This window comes from Haliaeetus albicilla, chromosome 13, assembly GCF_947461875.1.
Source record: "Haliaeetus albicilla chromosome 13, bHalAlb1.1, whole genome shotgun sequence".
In the NCBI taxonomy this organism is placed as follows: domain Eukaryota; kingdom Metazoa; phylum Chordata; class Aves; order Accipitriformes; family Accipitridae; genus Haliaeetus; species Haliaeetus albicilla.
Genome location: NC_091495.1, coordinates 11,354,106 through 11,372,746, shown reverse-complemented (window position 1 = coordinate 11,372,746; position 18,641 = coordinate 11,354,106). Strand labels below are relative to the sequence as shown.

Genomic DNA, 18,641 nt, shown 5'->3' with positions numbered 1-18,641 from the left:
TGCTCTTAAGGCATAGGTCAAAGCTGTTTATGAAGTATATGCTGCAGCTCAAACTGCAGCAAACTTTCTAGCAATCTAGTCAGAGTGATTTTTTTTTTTTTTTTTTTACATGGCTGCATATAAAATTAGATTAAATGTTTTATTAAACTAAGTGTATGTGCACAATGGCACCCGACTTACGGGAAAAAATTCTCTTAAAGGATTATTCTAGACAGTAGAATGTAGTCCTTAATTTTTGAGGCAAAAATCATTCTGCTTTGATTGTTTCTACATGGGATGCAGGTATGTAAAGAAAAATACTAAATCACTAAATAGTTATATTTAAGATACCTTTGATCATTTTATAGCAGTGAGAGAATAAGTGTTTCATATCATGCAAGGTATTGGAATGAATTATTTAAATATGCCTGGGTGTGTTTTACCATAATATCTTCAGTGGCATGCCTAGTTATTTGTAGTCAGGTGCATTGCTTTCAGTTCAAATATATTTTTACTTGTAAATGTGTATTTATCATTCCAATGATGCTGCAATATTTTACTTTAAATTTTGTCACTTAAGAAAATGTCCTGGTTTTGAAAATGTTAGAGGATAAGCAAAATTTTCTTTGATTGCAGCTAGCACAGTTCAGGCTTTACTAGAAGTTTGAGAAATAAATTAATTTTGTTTTAAGTAACATATTATTTCCCTCTAATTTAACTTCAATTCCTCTGCATGCATCAGTTAGTTTGTGTTACTCGAACATAAAACCTCTGATTTCTTTTTGATGGAATGAATACGTTGGTTACTGTGCAGTGGCCTACTACTTATATTGTTTTAAATTGTTTTCCTAGCTGTAGGGCATGGCATCAATGCCTAGATGTAATCCTGGCAACCCTTGAGTTCCCAAAGGCCTTGCTGTAAAGGGTAGCTTACCCCGATATACTTTCACTCACTGCAGACCCTTGGGGTCCCTGCCCCTTTCTGACCAGAGGGCAGCAGCCATGGTGACAGCAGGCAGGAGGATGTGGGCTGGGTGCTTGGGCAGGATTAAGCCCACTTTGTGAGGCAAGTGGGGTGGGCAGCCCTCTTTCATTGCCCTTGCTAGGCTCATAGCTCTTTGTAGTTGGAGACAGCATTGGGGCAGGTCTGTTATAAGCACGCTTTTACCAGGCTTTTCAGAAACACTTAGCTCTGAAGCAGAGGACAATATTTATTTGATGAGCTTCATATAAAGAGTATCATCTTCTGCCCCTGTGCTGTAAATTTGAAAGGATATTTGTAACTTTCCTTACGCAACGAGCTTTACTAGTGTCCTTCACAGATACAGAGCAGCAGGTACCACACAAGTGTTCCCATTTGCAAGTTCAGCAGTTTGCAGGACCACCATTTTATTTTCTGGAAGAGCACTGAAGGCGTCTTTAACACTTAACCTGCGTGATTTACGCTGGCTGCCGGGAAACCAATAGATCACTTCAAATGCCATTAGCCTGCATGGTTTTTCTTCGTTATTTTGAACTTCAGAATTAGGTTGGTCTGGCCCATTTTTTTGGCTCTGCACTAGGAAGAAGTAAGAGCTGGGCAAGCACGTGTGGTGCCTCCCCTGTGCGCTCTCCTGGTGTCTAACTGTTCTCAGCTTGGGGCCCTTCCTAATCTGCATTTAGTTTCCCTGGGTTACTTGTTTCTGGATTCTTGAAGAAATGGGATGTGACTGAGGCACTATGACTTGGGACTATGCAGAAATACCTTGTCCAGGCTTAGTTTTGCTGCAATTCCTCAGACACTTGTGACACAGTTTAGTTCTTCACATCACTTCTCAGAATTAATCTGGTATTTAATCTCGCTTTTCTCATACTCTTCTCTCATCCAGACAGTAAGATCTCTGGATAAAATCTATCTTGACTATATAATTGTACACAGCACCTGAGGGTTTAATCTTGTTTAGGGCATCTCATTATCCATATTATTGTAATGATTATAATATATTAAGAATGTTTGAATTTTATCGTATCTAGTTTTTATTTTATACTGAACCTATTTCACTATAGACTAACTATGGAAAAGATTTAAAGTAACATGAATTGAACAAACTCATGGATTCTTTTAACACATTAAATACATTCCTATTTTTATCAAGTAAAACTCAATTTACCAGGTTATGCAGCCCAGTGCTACGCCAAGCTTTCTTTTCTCAGGCACAAGGAATGTATGCCCTATTTCATCTTGCCATTCTTTCTCACCTTTGTAGCCTAAGCAAGCATATTCATTTTGTCTACAGAAAGGAAAACCTCATTCTTCAGATACATCCAAATTCTCTTGGCTGATGCAGGTATTCAGGATTTTGCTGTATGCAAGTGTCTCGAGTGTTAGATTTGATTAAAGACAGACATAACATAATTGGTTCCATTTGTTCAATTAATCATATCTCTGATGTTCAGAAATCTCCCCCTCACTTCTTAACCCATTGCTCAGACATGTCTGAGAATTCATAACAGAAAGAAAATGTTTTAGCAGTTTAAAAATGCTACAGTTTTAAAAATCACGGAGACCAGTTTGGGAACTGAACTATGGCATAGCACAAGTTGTGTGCTAGTTAGAAAATGTGAAAAATTATTTCTGTATTCTCTCCTAATGGTACTTTGTTGGAGGAAAGTTGTAAAAATATATTGCGTTTTGTTATAAGATTGGCTGTGTTTGAACTGAAGTGTTTTACAAATATTCACTTTACAGGTAGCATTTTATTACAAAAACTGCTGCCCTTAGCTCATCCTTACTACCTGCCTAGGAAAATTTGAGTGAAGAAGCTGAGGGAGTTTAGTGGAAATGTAGTCATCACGTCTCCTCTATGCCAGCAGAAGCCAGAGCAGACTCTGAATTTCTTGTATTGTCTGTTTTTTCAGTTAAATCTAAATTTACGATGGTCTGTTCCAGCTTCTATGCATGCAGATTATAGCAGAGGAATCTATCTGGAGTTCTAATAGTAGAAATGAATGCAATGGAAAAATCCTAGTTCTAAGTATGGTTTTTTAACTCTCTTTCAAGGAAACATCCTGTCAGTCACTGGGGAAATAGCTCATTGTACCTAAAGGTAGCCTTTGAAATTAGAAACAATGTTATATACTGAAATTTACTGAGAGAGAGGCTATGATAAAACCTATAGGGCCATAATTAATGCACTTTGAAAACTGAAACAGTTTAATATATTCCATAGGAAATATAAAACACTGAAAATCTTCCTTCACAAAACTTACTTGCTATGGGTATCAACACCTACAAATAAACAAGATTTTGTGTAGGATTAGTATCATACTTTCATGAATAAAATAGTAGTAGCCTACCATGTTTTAGATACAGGAGGGAGCAGATCATTCAATAGTGATCGGCTGTGCTGGTTTCAGCGGTCTAAGACCAAGGGCTGATAGCAGCCAAGTCTAGTGAATTGTACCAGAGTCCAGGATGAAGACAGAGGTTGCAACTGTTGCAAAGCCCCTCTCTTTACTTTCCCTCAACAAACAAAACTATATATCAGTAGAGGTATTTGACTCTTTTGATAGGCAGCCATAATAATCTCCTTTTTGCCTTTTCCTGTAGTCAAAAGTAAAAAATAGTTTCTCATAGCATATTTAGAGTGTATATTGTGAAAGGCAACCTCCATATTCCAGGAAGTGGGCATGATGATAATTAATATCACCTAATATCTATAGCCCTGTTCACATTTCTACTAATGCGGTTGCATTGTTCTTAAAAGCAGTTTACGTAAGACTTTGCAGTAATAATGCACTTTACAGTTTCAACAAAAGAAAACACCTATTTTTTTCAGGATACTACCAGAAAAGTTTGCCATATGCAAGTGGAACTGAGACAAAAGGATCTGATCAGATATGCACTGATCCACAATAATGCTGTATTTTGATATTAAAATGCAGATAACGAGAATGTCTGTCAGTTGCTCAGGTGGCTTTTGTCTCCTGAAATACTCTTGAGAGTTTTGAATGCATCAAATAGGGAGGGAAGTGAAAGACAAGTAGAGACAGAAGTGGGAGTTTTAGAAGGATAGATCTGCTGCTGGAAGCAGTTCGTACAGTAAGATAGATGAAGTGTCAGAAAGTCACTGGAACATGCTGTGTGCTGTAATCTTAAGTAGGCGATCTGTCTCTGAAGTTCAGATTCAGCTGTACTAGCTTGCCTTGAACTCCCTCCTCTTCATTATTCTCTGTACTCTGATTACTCAGAGCACTTTTAAAGTCTTCTGATTTTAGTCTCTTTGAAAGGTAAAATTTCAGCAGGATTTTTTTCCTTGTCATATTTTTCTTCAGTATGCAGCAGCTTCTGAATTTCAGTATTTCCAGCAAAAATGCCTACCAAACCAAAAATCTTAGTCATTTGGGCTATAAACTTCAAATTCCTGTTTTTAAAATTAAGGGCTTATGTCCCTTGGCCTCATGGTGTTCTCTTTGTTAAGCTCTAGTCCAGACTCCAAGTCAATGAAGATGGGATTCATTATCAGTGTAGATATCAACATCTGACCTAGTCATCTACATTCCCTTTATAGTCAGTGGAAGGAAATGAATATTTCTAGCATGATCCATTTGAATTTTTTAAGGTATCTACCATATGAGATGAATTGCATCCTGGTGTCCTGGTTTCAGCTGGGATAGAGTTAACTGTCTTCCTAGCAGCTGGTACAGTGCTGTGTTTTGAGTTCAGTATGTGAAGAATGTTGATAACTCTGATGTTTTCAGTTGTTGCTCAGTAGTGTTTAGACTATAGTCAAGGATTTTTCAGCTTCTCATGCCCAGCCAGGGCACCTGACCCAAACTGGCCAACAGTGTATTCCATACCATGGGACGTCCCATCTAGTTTAGGAACTGGGAAGTGGGGGGCAGGGATTCGCCGCTCGGGGACTGGCTGGGTGTCGGTCGGCGGGTGGTGAGCAATTGCCCTGCGCATCATTTGTACATTTCAATCCTTTTATTACTCCTCTTGTCATTTTATTAGTGTTATCATTATCATTATTAGTTTCTTCTTTTCTGTTCTATTAAACCGTTCTTATCTCAACCCAGGAGTTTTACTTCTTTTCCTGATTTTCTCCCCCATCCCACTGGATGGGGGGGGAGTGAGTGAGCGGCTGCGTGGTGCTTAGTTGCTGGCTGGGGTTAAAGCACGACACCTGGAAGAGCCCATTCTCTTCACTGTATATCAAGAGTCCAGGTGACTGACTCATGTTAGACATCAGCTCAGTTTGTACAAGTGATTTTTCATGCTGGGTGTCTTTCTTTTGAGTTGAACAATATGGATCCAGCTTTAAAGACCAAGACTAAAATTTCATGAGAAATAGCACATTCACTTGTTGTGGAAATTCAAGAGGCAATCGTTATCTTCGATATTTATAAACAAATTTGACTCATCTGAATCTTCATTCAGTTCAATCTTCCTGGCACCAGTGGCAGGGCTGTCACTCATGTCTGTCAAAACAAAATTAGGCTTGTCATGAGGATGCCAGGGAGATTATTGCACTCCCTATAATATTTGTTGTCTTTCCATTTTACTAGCTTCAGGCTAAAGGTGCTCACCCAGCATAAGGGTCCCAGCCTAAAGGGAACTTGAAATGATGTCTCATATCCCCCAAGGAGGGACCCTAAATGTATGCATGAAAGGATGAAAAAAAAATGAGTGGACTCAAGTGAGAAGCAGTTTTGCAAGGTTTTAGTGAGTTGAACTGGCATACCAGGCAAACAGGCTGGTCAGTGAGGGTGTGTGAGCAAGGAGGAGGAAGAAGTTCTTTCAGTGGCGGTGAGCTCTTAATCCATCTCTTGCTGTTTTAAAAAATCCATTCACTTAGAAATGAAGGTGACAGGAATAACTCTTCAGCCTGGTGATCAGAGGCTTTTTACAAAGGTGTGAGCCAATTGCTGATCCATTGTGCATTGTTTTAAGAGATCAGCTTCTCTTGAAGAAAAAAACTGTTTGGGCTTTTCATTTTCTTACAAAAGATTAAAAAGACAATTGCAGTAGTTTTGAGAATTGTATATCCACAAGTTCAATGGGTAGGTCAGACTGACTTGATGGAAGTCTGTTCCTAGAAAGCACTGAATCAGAAATATTTGTGGGAGACAGTCATGATGTGAAAGCAATTACATGTGAAGTCCTTTTTCAAGGCAATGATTAATAGGGGTGACACAATTCTAGGATGTGCAACCAGGTTATCATTAAATTTCTGTAGGAAAGTGGTGTTACTGCTGCAGATGTTATTAAAAGGTATATTACTAGAAAACAATCCCTAGATCTGTGGTCTAAACTTCGGAAAGAATGTGGAAAGCTACAAAAATGACAAAAGAGCCATCTGAAGAGAAGTCTGCCTAGCATTAAGAGTTTTTTCCAGTCCATCCAAGATGTACAGAAAAGTGTATCTGAAAAAGAATAGCCACATTCAAAAAGGTGATTGTTTCTAAATTTCTGAGATGGGGAAAAATATAAAATTTTTCTATAGTAAATACAGCCATAGGTCTCCAGTCAAATTTGACTAGCAACAAGACAGAAAAAACCCACCATCCCCCAAAAAAAGAAAGATGGGAGTACAGTCTCTCCATAATGTTTCTGAGTCTTGGAGATGTATAAAAAGTGATATTGGTAAGGAGAAAGTGGAAATGGCTGACCCGGTTTTGAATGCAATTTGATCTCTTCGCTTCTCAAGAGATTATAAGTCATCCTGGTGGTGTTCTTGGTCCTGCCCTAGCAACAGTCTGTAATGCTGAGTTTCTGTATTGATCACTCTTCTACAAGCACGCTGTAGTACTCTGTGCAATAATGGACATGAAAGAACATGTTCTTCTGAGAGTCCCAGGAAAATTAATCTGCTGATAGTTTTTGACACGTTTTTTGAGATGTCTTTCCTCATAGCTTTGTGTGCTTTGGACATGTGATGCCTGATTAACTTCAGAGTCAACACACATGCACAAAGGTAACATCTATGCTGGTGTGGTTTATATTTATATCATGCCTCTTAGCTGGGCACATTAAAGCCCTTTAGAGATGGCTGTTTTGTAATTGCATGTTAAGTACCAGGTCCCCAAAGGGATGCTGGTGTGGTGCTGATTACAAGAGACATGCTGCCCAGGTACAATTCCCTGCGCGGGACGGCACGCTGTGCCTGCCGAGGGCAGGGGGGCACTGCCAGCCCCTACCCCTGGCCCCGCTCTCCCACAGCGCTCCCCCTTGCCTCGCTGTGCTGACTGGAGGGTTCAGGGCAGAGGGAAATGCCTCCAGTGTGGGTTGCATGCAACCAGGTAGTGATGGTGAGAGCTATTGAATTGCAAAAATAAAACTGGAGCAAGTGACTTATACTTCATAATAAGAGAAATTGATTAAAGGGAGCTCAGTTATAGCAGTGGCATTTCTTGGAGTTAATTACCCATGAAGATTCCTTGAACATACATTATCGTGGTTTACATTAGGAAATCTTGATTTTTGGAGACAAGATGTAATCGATCCTTTACGTTAGTATGACAAATATAGCTGTGATTTAACTCTATTGACAGAGTGATATTTAATCTGGAATCTGTTCAGCCCACATCTTCATGATTAACATTCCTGAAAACTTTACTTTTTTTAAGGTAATCTCAGTGCTTGGATATTGTTAGGAAAAGATGCCAAAACATGTTAGTAATACTGAGCATGTATGCATTCGGTAGCCGTCTTGTGGACGAGTCCCCACACAAAGCCAGTTCAGCAGAATACCCTTGGATCTTCAAGAAGCTGTGTTGACAGGGAGGAAACTGCTTTGCAGTCAGGGATAAAAAGGACTGAAGAACCCATGGAGTACTTTACAAGGGATGAGTGCAGTTGTAATACTAGTGTTGAACAACCAGAGTGGAGCTTTAATACTTCACAAAAATATCACTGCAGACATTGACATTAGAAAGCTAAGAAACAGTTTTTACTAGGGACTTGACGATGTAGTTACAAAGGCCATTCCTTACTCAGTACCAAGTCAAAATTAAAAGTCCTTTTTTCATGTTTTCTTTAGCATATCTTTATAAGCTACAAAAGTCCAATGAGTTTATGAAACAGTCATTGTCTCTTTTCTGTGGGAGAAAGTTGAGACGGTCTTTCAACTGCCTGTGGCTTCGGTTTCATTACGCTTCTAGTATAATTCTTAAGATGTTTGCTATTTCTGGCTGCAGCAATGTCAGTGGCTGTATAGTGCAGGTAGAGAATACATGCTGTTCTCCTGAATCACCTTGGGCTCAGCTGGTAGAGCTTTATGTAAATTTAAATAGTTTCATGTGGTTAATACAGGTGAATGTCATTCGCTCTCTTCAGTTCGAAAGAGGGGTTGGATGGCTCTCTGAGGTAGAAGAAACAACTAAATAGAACAGCCGATTTTGATCAGAATATGTCAGCATCTTTTTTTTTTCCTTTGGAAGTTATTAATAAGCAGAATATTAGGGACTTGGATAATCAGGCCAATAACTTGTATACAGTATTGAGAGACACACACACAGCTCTATGCAAAGAAGTGTCTGATGGGCAATATTCAATAATAGTTCTGAGGAGGTACCTAACACAGGAGTGTTCATATTTCTGGAAAAAAAAGAGGTAAAACCAAATAAATGTGATGACTTAGTATATCTGCTTCTGTTTATGTAGACATGATTTTTTTTGTTTTAATTTACTAGGCTACCTGTTTTTATTTTGTTGAATCAGACCATGATAGAGCAAAAGGGCCATTTCTGCATCTGCCATCTGTCACATCTCCACAAAACATATTCCCACAGCTGCCACCATAGATGTTCCTCTGCAAGAAGATAATCAGAATTCATGGGCTCTCTGCATTCCCATTGGAGAATGTGGTTTATTTCATCCAAGGCATCAGATGTGCTCATGGAAGTTATGTGGGTGAAACCAAACAATCATTGCTCACCAGAGTGAACTCACAAACATTACTTATTATAGGACTGAATAATCCAATTTCCAGTGGGAGAGCATTGTTCCCAAAACATTTCTGACCACCATGGCTACAAAAATACAACCGTCTATGTAATTTAAATGTTACTCCAGAAGATGGCAATTTTACAAAATAGAATGTTTTCCCCTCTAATATTTGCCTGAAAAATAGAGGGACATGTATACCAGTCAGGGGAACCAAAAAAGACATCACTTACTGCTTCATTTGTGCTATTCACTTTGAAATTAAAGTCTGGTAACTTAAAGACCTGGTGTACAAGAGTTCTTTACTACAGAGCTGAGGTCCTGACAGAATGAAGAAATAGAAGATAGTGGTTAAACACTTGGGAAAGCTCAGCATAGGTATCTCATTATTAGTGCCTGTGGTATTTCTGTTACATTTTGTTACTGTTTACCTTTAAAGACAAGCAGAGCACAGTCTACTCTAAATACCTGTCCACAGATTACAGTGCAAGGGGTTTGGGTACTTACTAATAACGCTATAATTATAGAAATACTAAAAGCCAGATAATTGGGATAGGAATTTTTTTAGTTGGACTATAAATGAGATTCCCTTGACAGCAAATGCACAGGCTTCAATAAAAATGTCTGTGAAACTTGTCTTTTTCTCTTCTGTACTCCAGTCTTCTGTAGCCTATAGATAACTGATGTAGTGAACATAAATTTGTGGCCAGCTTTAGCTCAGGTGGGAAGAGGTAGCGTATGCTTGCCCAGAACTGCAGGAAAGTGAGATGGCAGATAGACAAACCCTCCAGCCCACACAGGGAATCAACCCACCCAGTAGCTGCATTGTTAAGCTCATCAACCCTCTCTGTACCTACATTTTTTTTAATTTTGATTTTTAAGTGGGACTTCGAGAACAATTTCTGCAAATACTGGATGTGTTTCTTGAAAGCCAAGACAAAATGTTATGTACTCTACTCTGCTGCCTGGATAATATGGCATGTACATGCTCTTTCTAGTTTTGTCTCTGAGTAGCGTATCATGGAGAGGTTAATTGGATGTGTTATTTTTAAGTAACACAAAAAGTACATTGGAGAGGAAAAACAAAGCTGCAAACCTTGGAGAATGCATTAGGGGTAAATATTAGAAATTATATACTGAGGAACACCTAGAATGTTAAGAATATCTATAAGGAAGGCCACTTTTTTTTTTCCTAAAATGCAGTCAGATGGATATCTCCAGCTCATCTACTTGCTCTTTCATTTTTTTGGCTTGCACTAACATGGCCATTGTAAAATGTATAAGCCCTGTATGCCAAAGGGAAGCAACATAAAGTACAGCTATGAAAGAAAAAGCTACACACATTATTTAGAAATGTATATTTACATTTTCTTGCATAGTATATAATGCTAATTTTTTTCCTATTTGGTACTTAGTAGTTTAGCTCCTCCCAAGTATATCATAACTTTCTTGTCGTATATCTGAGCTCCACCCAAGCAGGGTGTCTTTCTTCACACTCTGTAAGTAGAAGTAGATTAACTAGTTATACTGTAATGTTGGGATTTTTCAAGAATCTCCAGAGAGAGAGGAGCAAAACTAAGGCAAAGTTAAGTTGGGCAAGTGTGTATTCATTTTGGTCTAATTAAGGATGTCCTTAATTAGGCTTGCATTTTTCTCTGTTAGACCACAGATGTGGCTTAATTCAAAGTACAAATTACTCATGTAAATGTTATGGCTACATAGCTTGTGCTGTCCAGACCACACTTAATAGGATGAGTGGTCTTCCTGCATGGTGGGTAGTTCTGTTTGTATAATTATTTGGATATCTGTTGTGAGCAGCGTGCCCAGAAAGATCCCCAAACTCCTGACAAGTATAAGGAATTAGAGTAAATGTACTGCAGAATGAAGCAGGTGCTTCAGTATCTTCAGATGTTTTTTTTCTTTTAACAGTAGCATCCCCTTGGACATACTTACATACTGGGTTATGCTGTTGGCCTCTATCCAAGTGCGGAGCTCAGCTACAAAGTGAGAAAGCTGAAACGTGGTGGCAATGAAAATGAATAGAGTTTTGGTCTCACCAGTGATACTGGCTGAGAGCCAGTTTTAGGTCATTATTAATTTAGATGGGTTTTGGCAGGAGTAGGTGAAGGAATGGTTGCTTAATGTCCATGTGTTTTCCTAGTTCTGTCAAATTCAGTATGTCTGTCTTTAAATTATATTGGTGATAACGTATGTGCACAGCCTGTGAACTGTTTGGTCATTCAGGAAGTTTATGCAGTATTTTTTGATGTATAGTTAAAAACAAATGGACAACCTCCCCAAAAAACCCCAAAGCGACTTTAACAGTAATGAGTAGACACGCTTTAAAATTGTTCAGAGGCTATTCCTCATTATATCCTAACAGAGTAAATGTGACATTTCCACCACAGGTAGACAGAGACACCTTAACATAGACATTTAAAGATGCTATTAGAGATGACCTGTGGTATTTGAGACATCCCCATGGGGCTGTCAGATATGATGTAGAATGTGTGGGATATCCAGGGCCATCTGCAGTGGTAGCTGGAGGCCAGGCAGGCTGTGCTGGACAAGAAATTGAGTCAACACTGTTTATTTGATAGAAAAGTATCTAGATTTTTGGGGTGAATTGTGCTGTGTGGAATATTCTAGTTGTGTTACCATTACCATATTTCTTGAGAATTTGTCATTGAGACCTGTATTACCCAGACTCATAAGGCAGCAGAGTATTACTTCATAAATACCTAATAAAGTTACTAGCGGTTGATGTTCAAAGTACGATGTTAATAGTTTAGAATCGATAATAGGTTAGAGTTGATACTCCTTGTGAAATATGTCTAACACCTTGCAGTCTGATTTGGATTTTGATGTGGAGGAAGTCAATCTGGGAGCTGGGCCAGGGACTGTGTCTCTGTTACTGGTGGCATTTCTATTCCTCAAAGGTTAGGAGTGAGCAGCATCACCAGATTAGTGCTGTTTATTGTATGGCTGAGTCAGGTGCTATCACTGTGAAATGTTTTTTCCTATTTTGAAATATTTTGTGTCATTCAGCCTTATGTAAAGTACTTAGTTGTCAATAATTTCTGTGACTGAGAGGCCTCGTCCTTGTGTCGCATTGCCCCCAACTATGACAGCTGCAGAGTCTATAGAGCTGTGTGCTGTAAATGAGACGAGAATTGGAGAAAAGTAAACAATAGTTACAGCAGGTAGGTATGTTAAGATTTTTTTTTGAGCAGTATAGGCAACTGGTATTTCAATCACTTTGCAGAAGACATTTTGTGGCTGTCAGCCCCCGGATGAAGAGGATCTGTAATGCAGTATGATAAAATGTCATACCCTAAGGACAGAAAGAACCTGAACATATACAGAAATGTCCCTATGGATAAAGGAGGGATCAAATTATAAGAGCAAGTTGCTTATGTACACTGGTAGTTAAGGACTGCACATTTCTTTTCCTATAACCTTTTGTGCCTGAGTCCGTAAGTGCCATGGAATCAAGAGTTTTATTCTGAAGAGATAACATTTTTTTGAGTGCATTTCAGTTCACACAAAAGCTAGGGGCTGAAAGCAGTAATTTGGGGCACACATAGTTCTCACAGCACTGAACCGCTAGTTTCTCATGCTGTGCCAATTACCTCTGTTTTACTACTAATGCATTTCAATTCTGCTTAGCAATAGCACTGTATTTTTCATTTTTTTTTCTATGATTTTAATACAAAACTGAAATTGTGCCAAGCAGCATCATAGCTCTGGTCTACAGGCAGATAGAATTGAGTCCACCATGTTCATGTTCCACATCACCTTAATTGGAACATGAGCCCATCTCCAAAGGCATATTTAGTGTTGTTCTTCAGCTGGCTGCATAAACTTGCTTCCCAAAAGAAGTCTAATTAGAATTTGGTCATCAGATATCCTAACAACTACAATTTAAAAATCCTTCTGAATAACTTATATGTGCAAGAGTTAAAATATAGCAGCTTGCCCTGTGCAAGACAGGTCTGTCACCAGCATGTGGTGAGGTGGGCTGGCGAGGGAATTCTGAGCCCATCCTATGGGTTACATAGGCTTGCTTTCATCAGAAGCATGGCCAGCTGTTTTTTCTTTGCTGGAAAAACATGAGAGAAGTGGGAACTGAAACTACTAGTAAAAGGAAGGTTAAAAAGCATATGGGGAGACAGTTCAAGATGCTCGTAGCTTCCAGTAGGTTGCCAAGACACAATTTTGAAGCTACCAGTCTGATAGCATCCCTTGAATGTGACCACATGCAATGCCAGAGATGTGTGCTTGAGCAAAATAACTGGTCTAGTAAATGCTTACACAGTTAGTGAGGGGTACAAATGTATAGGGTAAGATAAGAACCCGTATACTGGCTCTTTGCTCCCCTGGACAGAAGCATGCTCCAGAACCTGAGCAGGCTGCCTTTAATAAAGCTTTGGAGAAGGACCAAGCTGCCCCAGGGTATGCACTGATACTGCTTATCATATTTTGATTACTTGTTTACTACAAATAAAAATATTGTAGCAGCTGAAATGTTTCAGCATTACAGATTTCATTATTTTTAGATCTGAAGTACAGTGTGTCTGATCCTAATTGCACAATTTAAATACTAATAATCATTCAGCTGGGTGAGTCCTCTGTGTATTACAGATAATAATCCTTGTTTTAGAAAATATACATAATGGGTCCACATTAGTCATCTGTGTAATTCACTGAAGCTGAGACAAATGTAATAAAATGACCCCTGGGTAAAGAGATCTTTTTGTTTTGTTTCTGGAGGGGATAAGTTTTCTTGAAACCCTGTCACTCCTGGGTGAGCTGATTTATTTTTCTACCTTCATTATATTCCTGTTTTCCACTGCACTGCAAAGCAAGAATAAGCCTGTGGCCACTTTTCTCTGATGGTTTACCAGCCCACCCCCCCATATTTTTTCTGTATTAATATTTTTTATTATTATTTCTGTGCTCACCAAGTCCAAGCTTGCTTGCCAATAATTGAAATTCTGGACTGAGAAGTACCAGTTAGACTAATTTATTTCAGTGGGTTAATTCTCCTGAAATGCTTTGCTTTGGAGTTATATTTATCAGCATTCTATCTTCCCTGTGCTATACCTTCCAACTATTAAACTGCCTACAAAGCAGAGATTTAAAGAGAAACAATCTATTTCCTTTGCAGCTACGAGATAATCTCCTCAAAAGATGCCTTCTTTAATTACCTATATAACTTATTTAATACTGTAACACTGGTTTGGTTGAAATACAAGAGCAAAAATATAAATAGCATATAAATTACAAGGCCATAGTTCACCTTGGACTACTATCTGGGTGAGCAGCTCAGTCTACCTCATGCCATAGCTGAGGAAAAATAAGGATAATTTGGGATTCTGTGCCAGCAGCTGCCTTCCTCCCCCTCCTCAGCCCTATCCTCAGAGCGCGGGCTCATGGGATGCTCTAGCTTTCCTAGTATGGAAACACTGAAATCGTGGAAAGAAATCTTAAGGACCAAAAATTATGGTAGTTTTTAGTGAAAGTGGATCAGCCTTTGCCATAAAGGCTGTGACTGGCAGGCCACGTTTCCTTTGGCTGGGATCGGTAACAGCTCCCGGAGTCCTGCTCTGCAGTTGTCTTCATGCTTTTTAGTACGTCGTGTCGGTGGACTCGGGGCAGTAAGCAGACGTGTTGCTGACATGATTGAAACTGTTGCTGTATTGGCGCTACGTTTGAGCAACCACAGAAAAGAGAGAACACGAGCAGCTGACATTTTCCTTTCAAAAAAGCTTTTCTGTCTAAATTTAGAAAATTCTTTGCCAAGTCTCCCAGGGATCTTTCCAGAGACAGTAGAAGTGCTCATAAATAACCCTGCACCCTAGTAACAATGCATAACACAGCCCGGATTGCTGGGATTTCAGCATCCCCTGACCAGCTGGGTACTGTGCAGCTGTCAGGGCTCTGCAGCTTCCCTGTATTGCTGACTGCCTATAACTAAAGACAAAAATTTTAGCAGAAAAGATTTTTATTGTGGTTTTTGGAATCATTGTTAACTCTTACTAGTGTGACATCTTCCTGTTTAGTTGCTATCAATAAAAGAGTGAGTCTGCGGCATGAGAAATCTGTGCTGGCAGCAGCGGCAGCTCTTTGCCAGCCCAAAGAAGCATTGCTCTCTCGCTGGGCTCTTGAGCCTAACCGGTGGCTAAAGTCGTTGGCCCCATAATGCTTCCTTTTTTTTTTTTTTTCCTCATTTTTGCCACAGGTAGGGGAATTCAGAGCCCATGCTGCGGAGTGGACAGCCAACGTCACTGCAGAGTTCAAAGAAACTCGAAGGCGCCTGAGCGTGGAGATCTATGACAAGTTCCAGCGGGCTACCTCTATCAAAAGGAAGCTCTCTGCAGAACTCGCTGTCAACCACAATCAAGACCTGACTCCCTGCAAGAGAACCCTGTCAGTCAACCATCTCACCAGTGAGAAGGACATCTTGCCAGCTCTAACAAAGACAGACAGCATTTACATGAATGGTTTGACACCGCACTGTGCAGCAGAAGAGATAGCTGTTATCGAAAACATTAAGTAGCCGTGACTTTGGATCCCAGTCCTCGAGAAGCTCTTGGCTTACACTAGCCATATACCTTTTTTTCTCCACCCTGTCGATGATCAATGCTAATAGCATTTTATATGTGTGCATGAGTTCCACAGAAACTACAGTCCAGAGTTACCATCGCATCTCTTCAAAGACACAAAGATGAATGGCACTTCTGTTATCGAAAGATGCTGGAACAAGCAACGTCTTCTGCCTTTATCTGCCCAGACTGTTTTTCACTTCTCCTAATGTGCCATACGGCCTCAAGAATGAATCACACTTGTTTATGGTAACAATGTAGCTTTGAGGGATCAGTCCTTAAATTTTCAGGGTCTACCTTACTGAGCCTAGGAATGGACCATTTCTGGACTACAACACATTTGTAAATGGCAAGAAATTCTTATGCAGCCTTTTACCTAAGAAATTTTTGTCAGTGCCTTATCTTTTGAAGAACCAGAACCTCTACAGTTCCTGTACGGTTTTTGTTCGGTTGTTTTTTTTGCATGAGAAGTGTATTTGATTTGAGCTTTCATTCTTCTTGAAACGATGGTGTTTTAAAGGTGTCTGTCACGAAGATGCCAACCAGCATGAATGAATGCCAAAACTCAACAATCATCAAATGATGTTCTTAGCTCTAAATTTAAAGGCACTGCAGTTTCAAAAGTTGCAAACATGTCCCCCCAGAAGCATTTTGTTTTACTCAGGTCCAGCTGATACTTGTTCACACTGACTTGCAGAATTTGCAGACCCTCTTCGGGTCTTATTTTTTCAAGCAGTGTTCAGCAGTTGTTTTTCTCTGCGTCAGATGTACCAAAAAATCTGCAGCTTATCTATCACTAAATTATTTGGTAGATGACAAGAGCAAATAAAAATTACTATTTTGAGGAGAGGCAGGAGAGGCCTTTAATTGCTGTATTCTAATAACCACATCCAGAAAACAATGCAGAAAAATACAGCTATTTTTAATAAGCATAAACCTTCTGCCAGATACGTGCTCCATGAAAAGGATTCTTAACTTCCTCTTTAAGTCAAGGCACACCAGACGCCATATGATATTTTACCCAGGAATCCTGCTGGAGTGCTTTCCTGAATGTCACACAGTACAGTGGCTGCCTGTGCCGGAGCTGTGACTAACGTGGGAATGCAATTGAAACTGGTATCACTGTGACTTTCTACATTTCAAATAGAGATGGCTCTGAATATAAGTGCAGGCATGAAGAAGAGCTGATAAATAGCACAATCTGAATACCGATGATTGTTCAAACAGGATAGGCTAATGAGAAGCAGATCTAAACCAGACTATGGGTTTTCTTTATTGGTTTTAAGAAAACACATTGATTTTGTATTTTTCTGTTTTGCTTATAGGTGTACATGAGATTCAGAAGAAATGCAGGATGGAATGGATAATTTTGCATTTTTTTCTTATGTTAGTCTGTTGTAACCTGGCTGTACATAAAATGAATAGAACAGGCCTTAAACAATAATTTAGGCTCTGTGTAAATTAAAGAAGAATGGGACTTTGCTGATTGGGCATGATTCAAGTGGCAAATCTTACAGCATCTCTGACCATTAGATAACATGCAAGATATGAATGTTAATGTTTTTTGGATGCTTAGCTTGTTTTCTAATAAATATAAGTTAATATGTAAATTCAGTCAATTCAGTGTAAATATCAATCAATTAACATTTACAGAGAGTATGCTTTTAAAATTAAGGAAGTTTCATGACACAGCACCGAGCAATGCTCTTATAACAAAGACCCTTGTCTCCCCAGCACAGTGTTCTGAATGTCCACATGGCAAGGGTTCGTCTTGCCATGTATAAACTGTGAATTGTAATGAAAAATAAAGTTTTTAATTAAAACAAGCTTTTCTGAATCTCCTGCTTGCTACAACTGGAATGCTAAGAAATAATTTGTGAAACTGATTTTTGTGCTTTCATTGACTACTTTCATTGACTACAGAGTATAGCAGTTTGCCACCTACTTTAATTTAAGCTGGTTTAGCAATAAAGGCTTGACTCACCCAGCACAGAAATTATTTTTTTTTTCTTGATATTAAAAATAATGCTCTTTGGTTGCTGTACCTTAAATTGTGTTTCTTGCTATTTTGTTTCAAAAACTTGGCAGGCTGCAGTTTCTTCTGTCGAGCTATACAGAGCTGATGGCAATTGCTCCGTCTTTGCACTGAGGGAGGTGCGGGGAGTTCTGACCAGCTGTCCTGCCAGTTCTCCTGTGGTTGCTGGTAACCTTCTGCAGAAGTGTTTGGACAAGCAGCCCTAAGGGCAGTAGCCTTTCACACCAGAGCAGACATTTCTGCAGTGAATATTTTACAATGGCCTCTTTAATTAGATCTTGGCCAAGGGAAGGATAGTCTGCAACTGTGTGGTGGTAAGTGAAGAGGGAGGACTCTTTTCTTACATCATTCCAATCATCTGATTTGTGTGGGATGTGTCTCAGTGCGTTTTGGATCTGATTTTCAGAAAGGGACTGGTAATGTTTAATGTTTATTGTCTTTGATATTCAGAGATGTGATACCTTAGGTTAAACCCTTGGATCATTCTAACCAGTTTCTTTCCATTTACCAACCTATAGAAGTGAGTGTCTATGTGGTTTCTTTCATTTTAAAGAAACTTTTGGGCATCTCAGGACCTGCTGAAAAGAACATGTTGTTTTGAGATCCTGTGACAATGTTTGAGATATTAGTATGGATATTAAATTCATTCAGCATTTATTTACCTTGACTTTGTATATGATCTCCGGGAAAAGAACACCTGTTAATTTATGTATAAAAGATATTGTTTCTTTTTTCACTTTTGTAACAGATCTAAGTTATCCTACCTTATCAAACTAGATTTGCCTGTTTGGAACAAAGCATTAACAAACAAAATCCTTTATTTGTAAGTTTAATAACTGAAGAAGAAGGAAAGATGCAACAGTCCAGATGTTATAAGCAGGTACAGTTATCATGTTCCAAATGCGTCTAGTACCATTAATGTTGTTGGAAAATAGTTTCTTCCTCTCCATGTACAGTGATAGATTGCAAATGCTGAGGATGGCTAAGTGAATTTATAAAACTTGATGAACTCTGTAAAGGTTTTTCTTTTCATTCCTGTAAGAGCAGACTTTTATATTAAAAACCTGCATTTCTTGCCTCTGGAAATTTT

General features: G+C 39.0%; 1 protein-coding gene across 6 annotated transcripts in view; it reads left to right on the top strand.

The window, feature by feature from the left end:
* The window catches only part of KCNK2 (potassium two pore domain channel subfamily K member 2), a 131,232-nt gene extending 113,890 nt beyond the window's left edge, over positions 1-17,342 (top strand). For all 6 annotated transcript variants that reach the window (XM_069800138.1, XM_069800136.1, XM_069800137.1 and 3 more), the window contains one exon: positions 15,153-17,342. In XM_069800138.1, coding sequence (XP_069656239.1) covers positions 15,153-15,470 — 318 coding nt within the window. In that variant the 3' untranslated portion in view covers positions 15,471-17,342. The remainder of the gene's footprint in view (positions 1-15,152) is intronic.
* Positions 17,343-18,641: the final 1,299 nt, after the last annotated feature.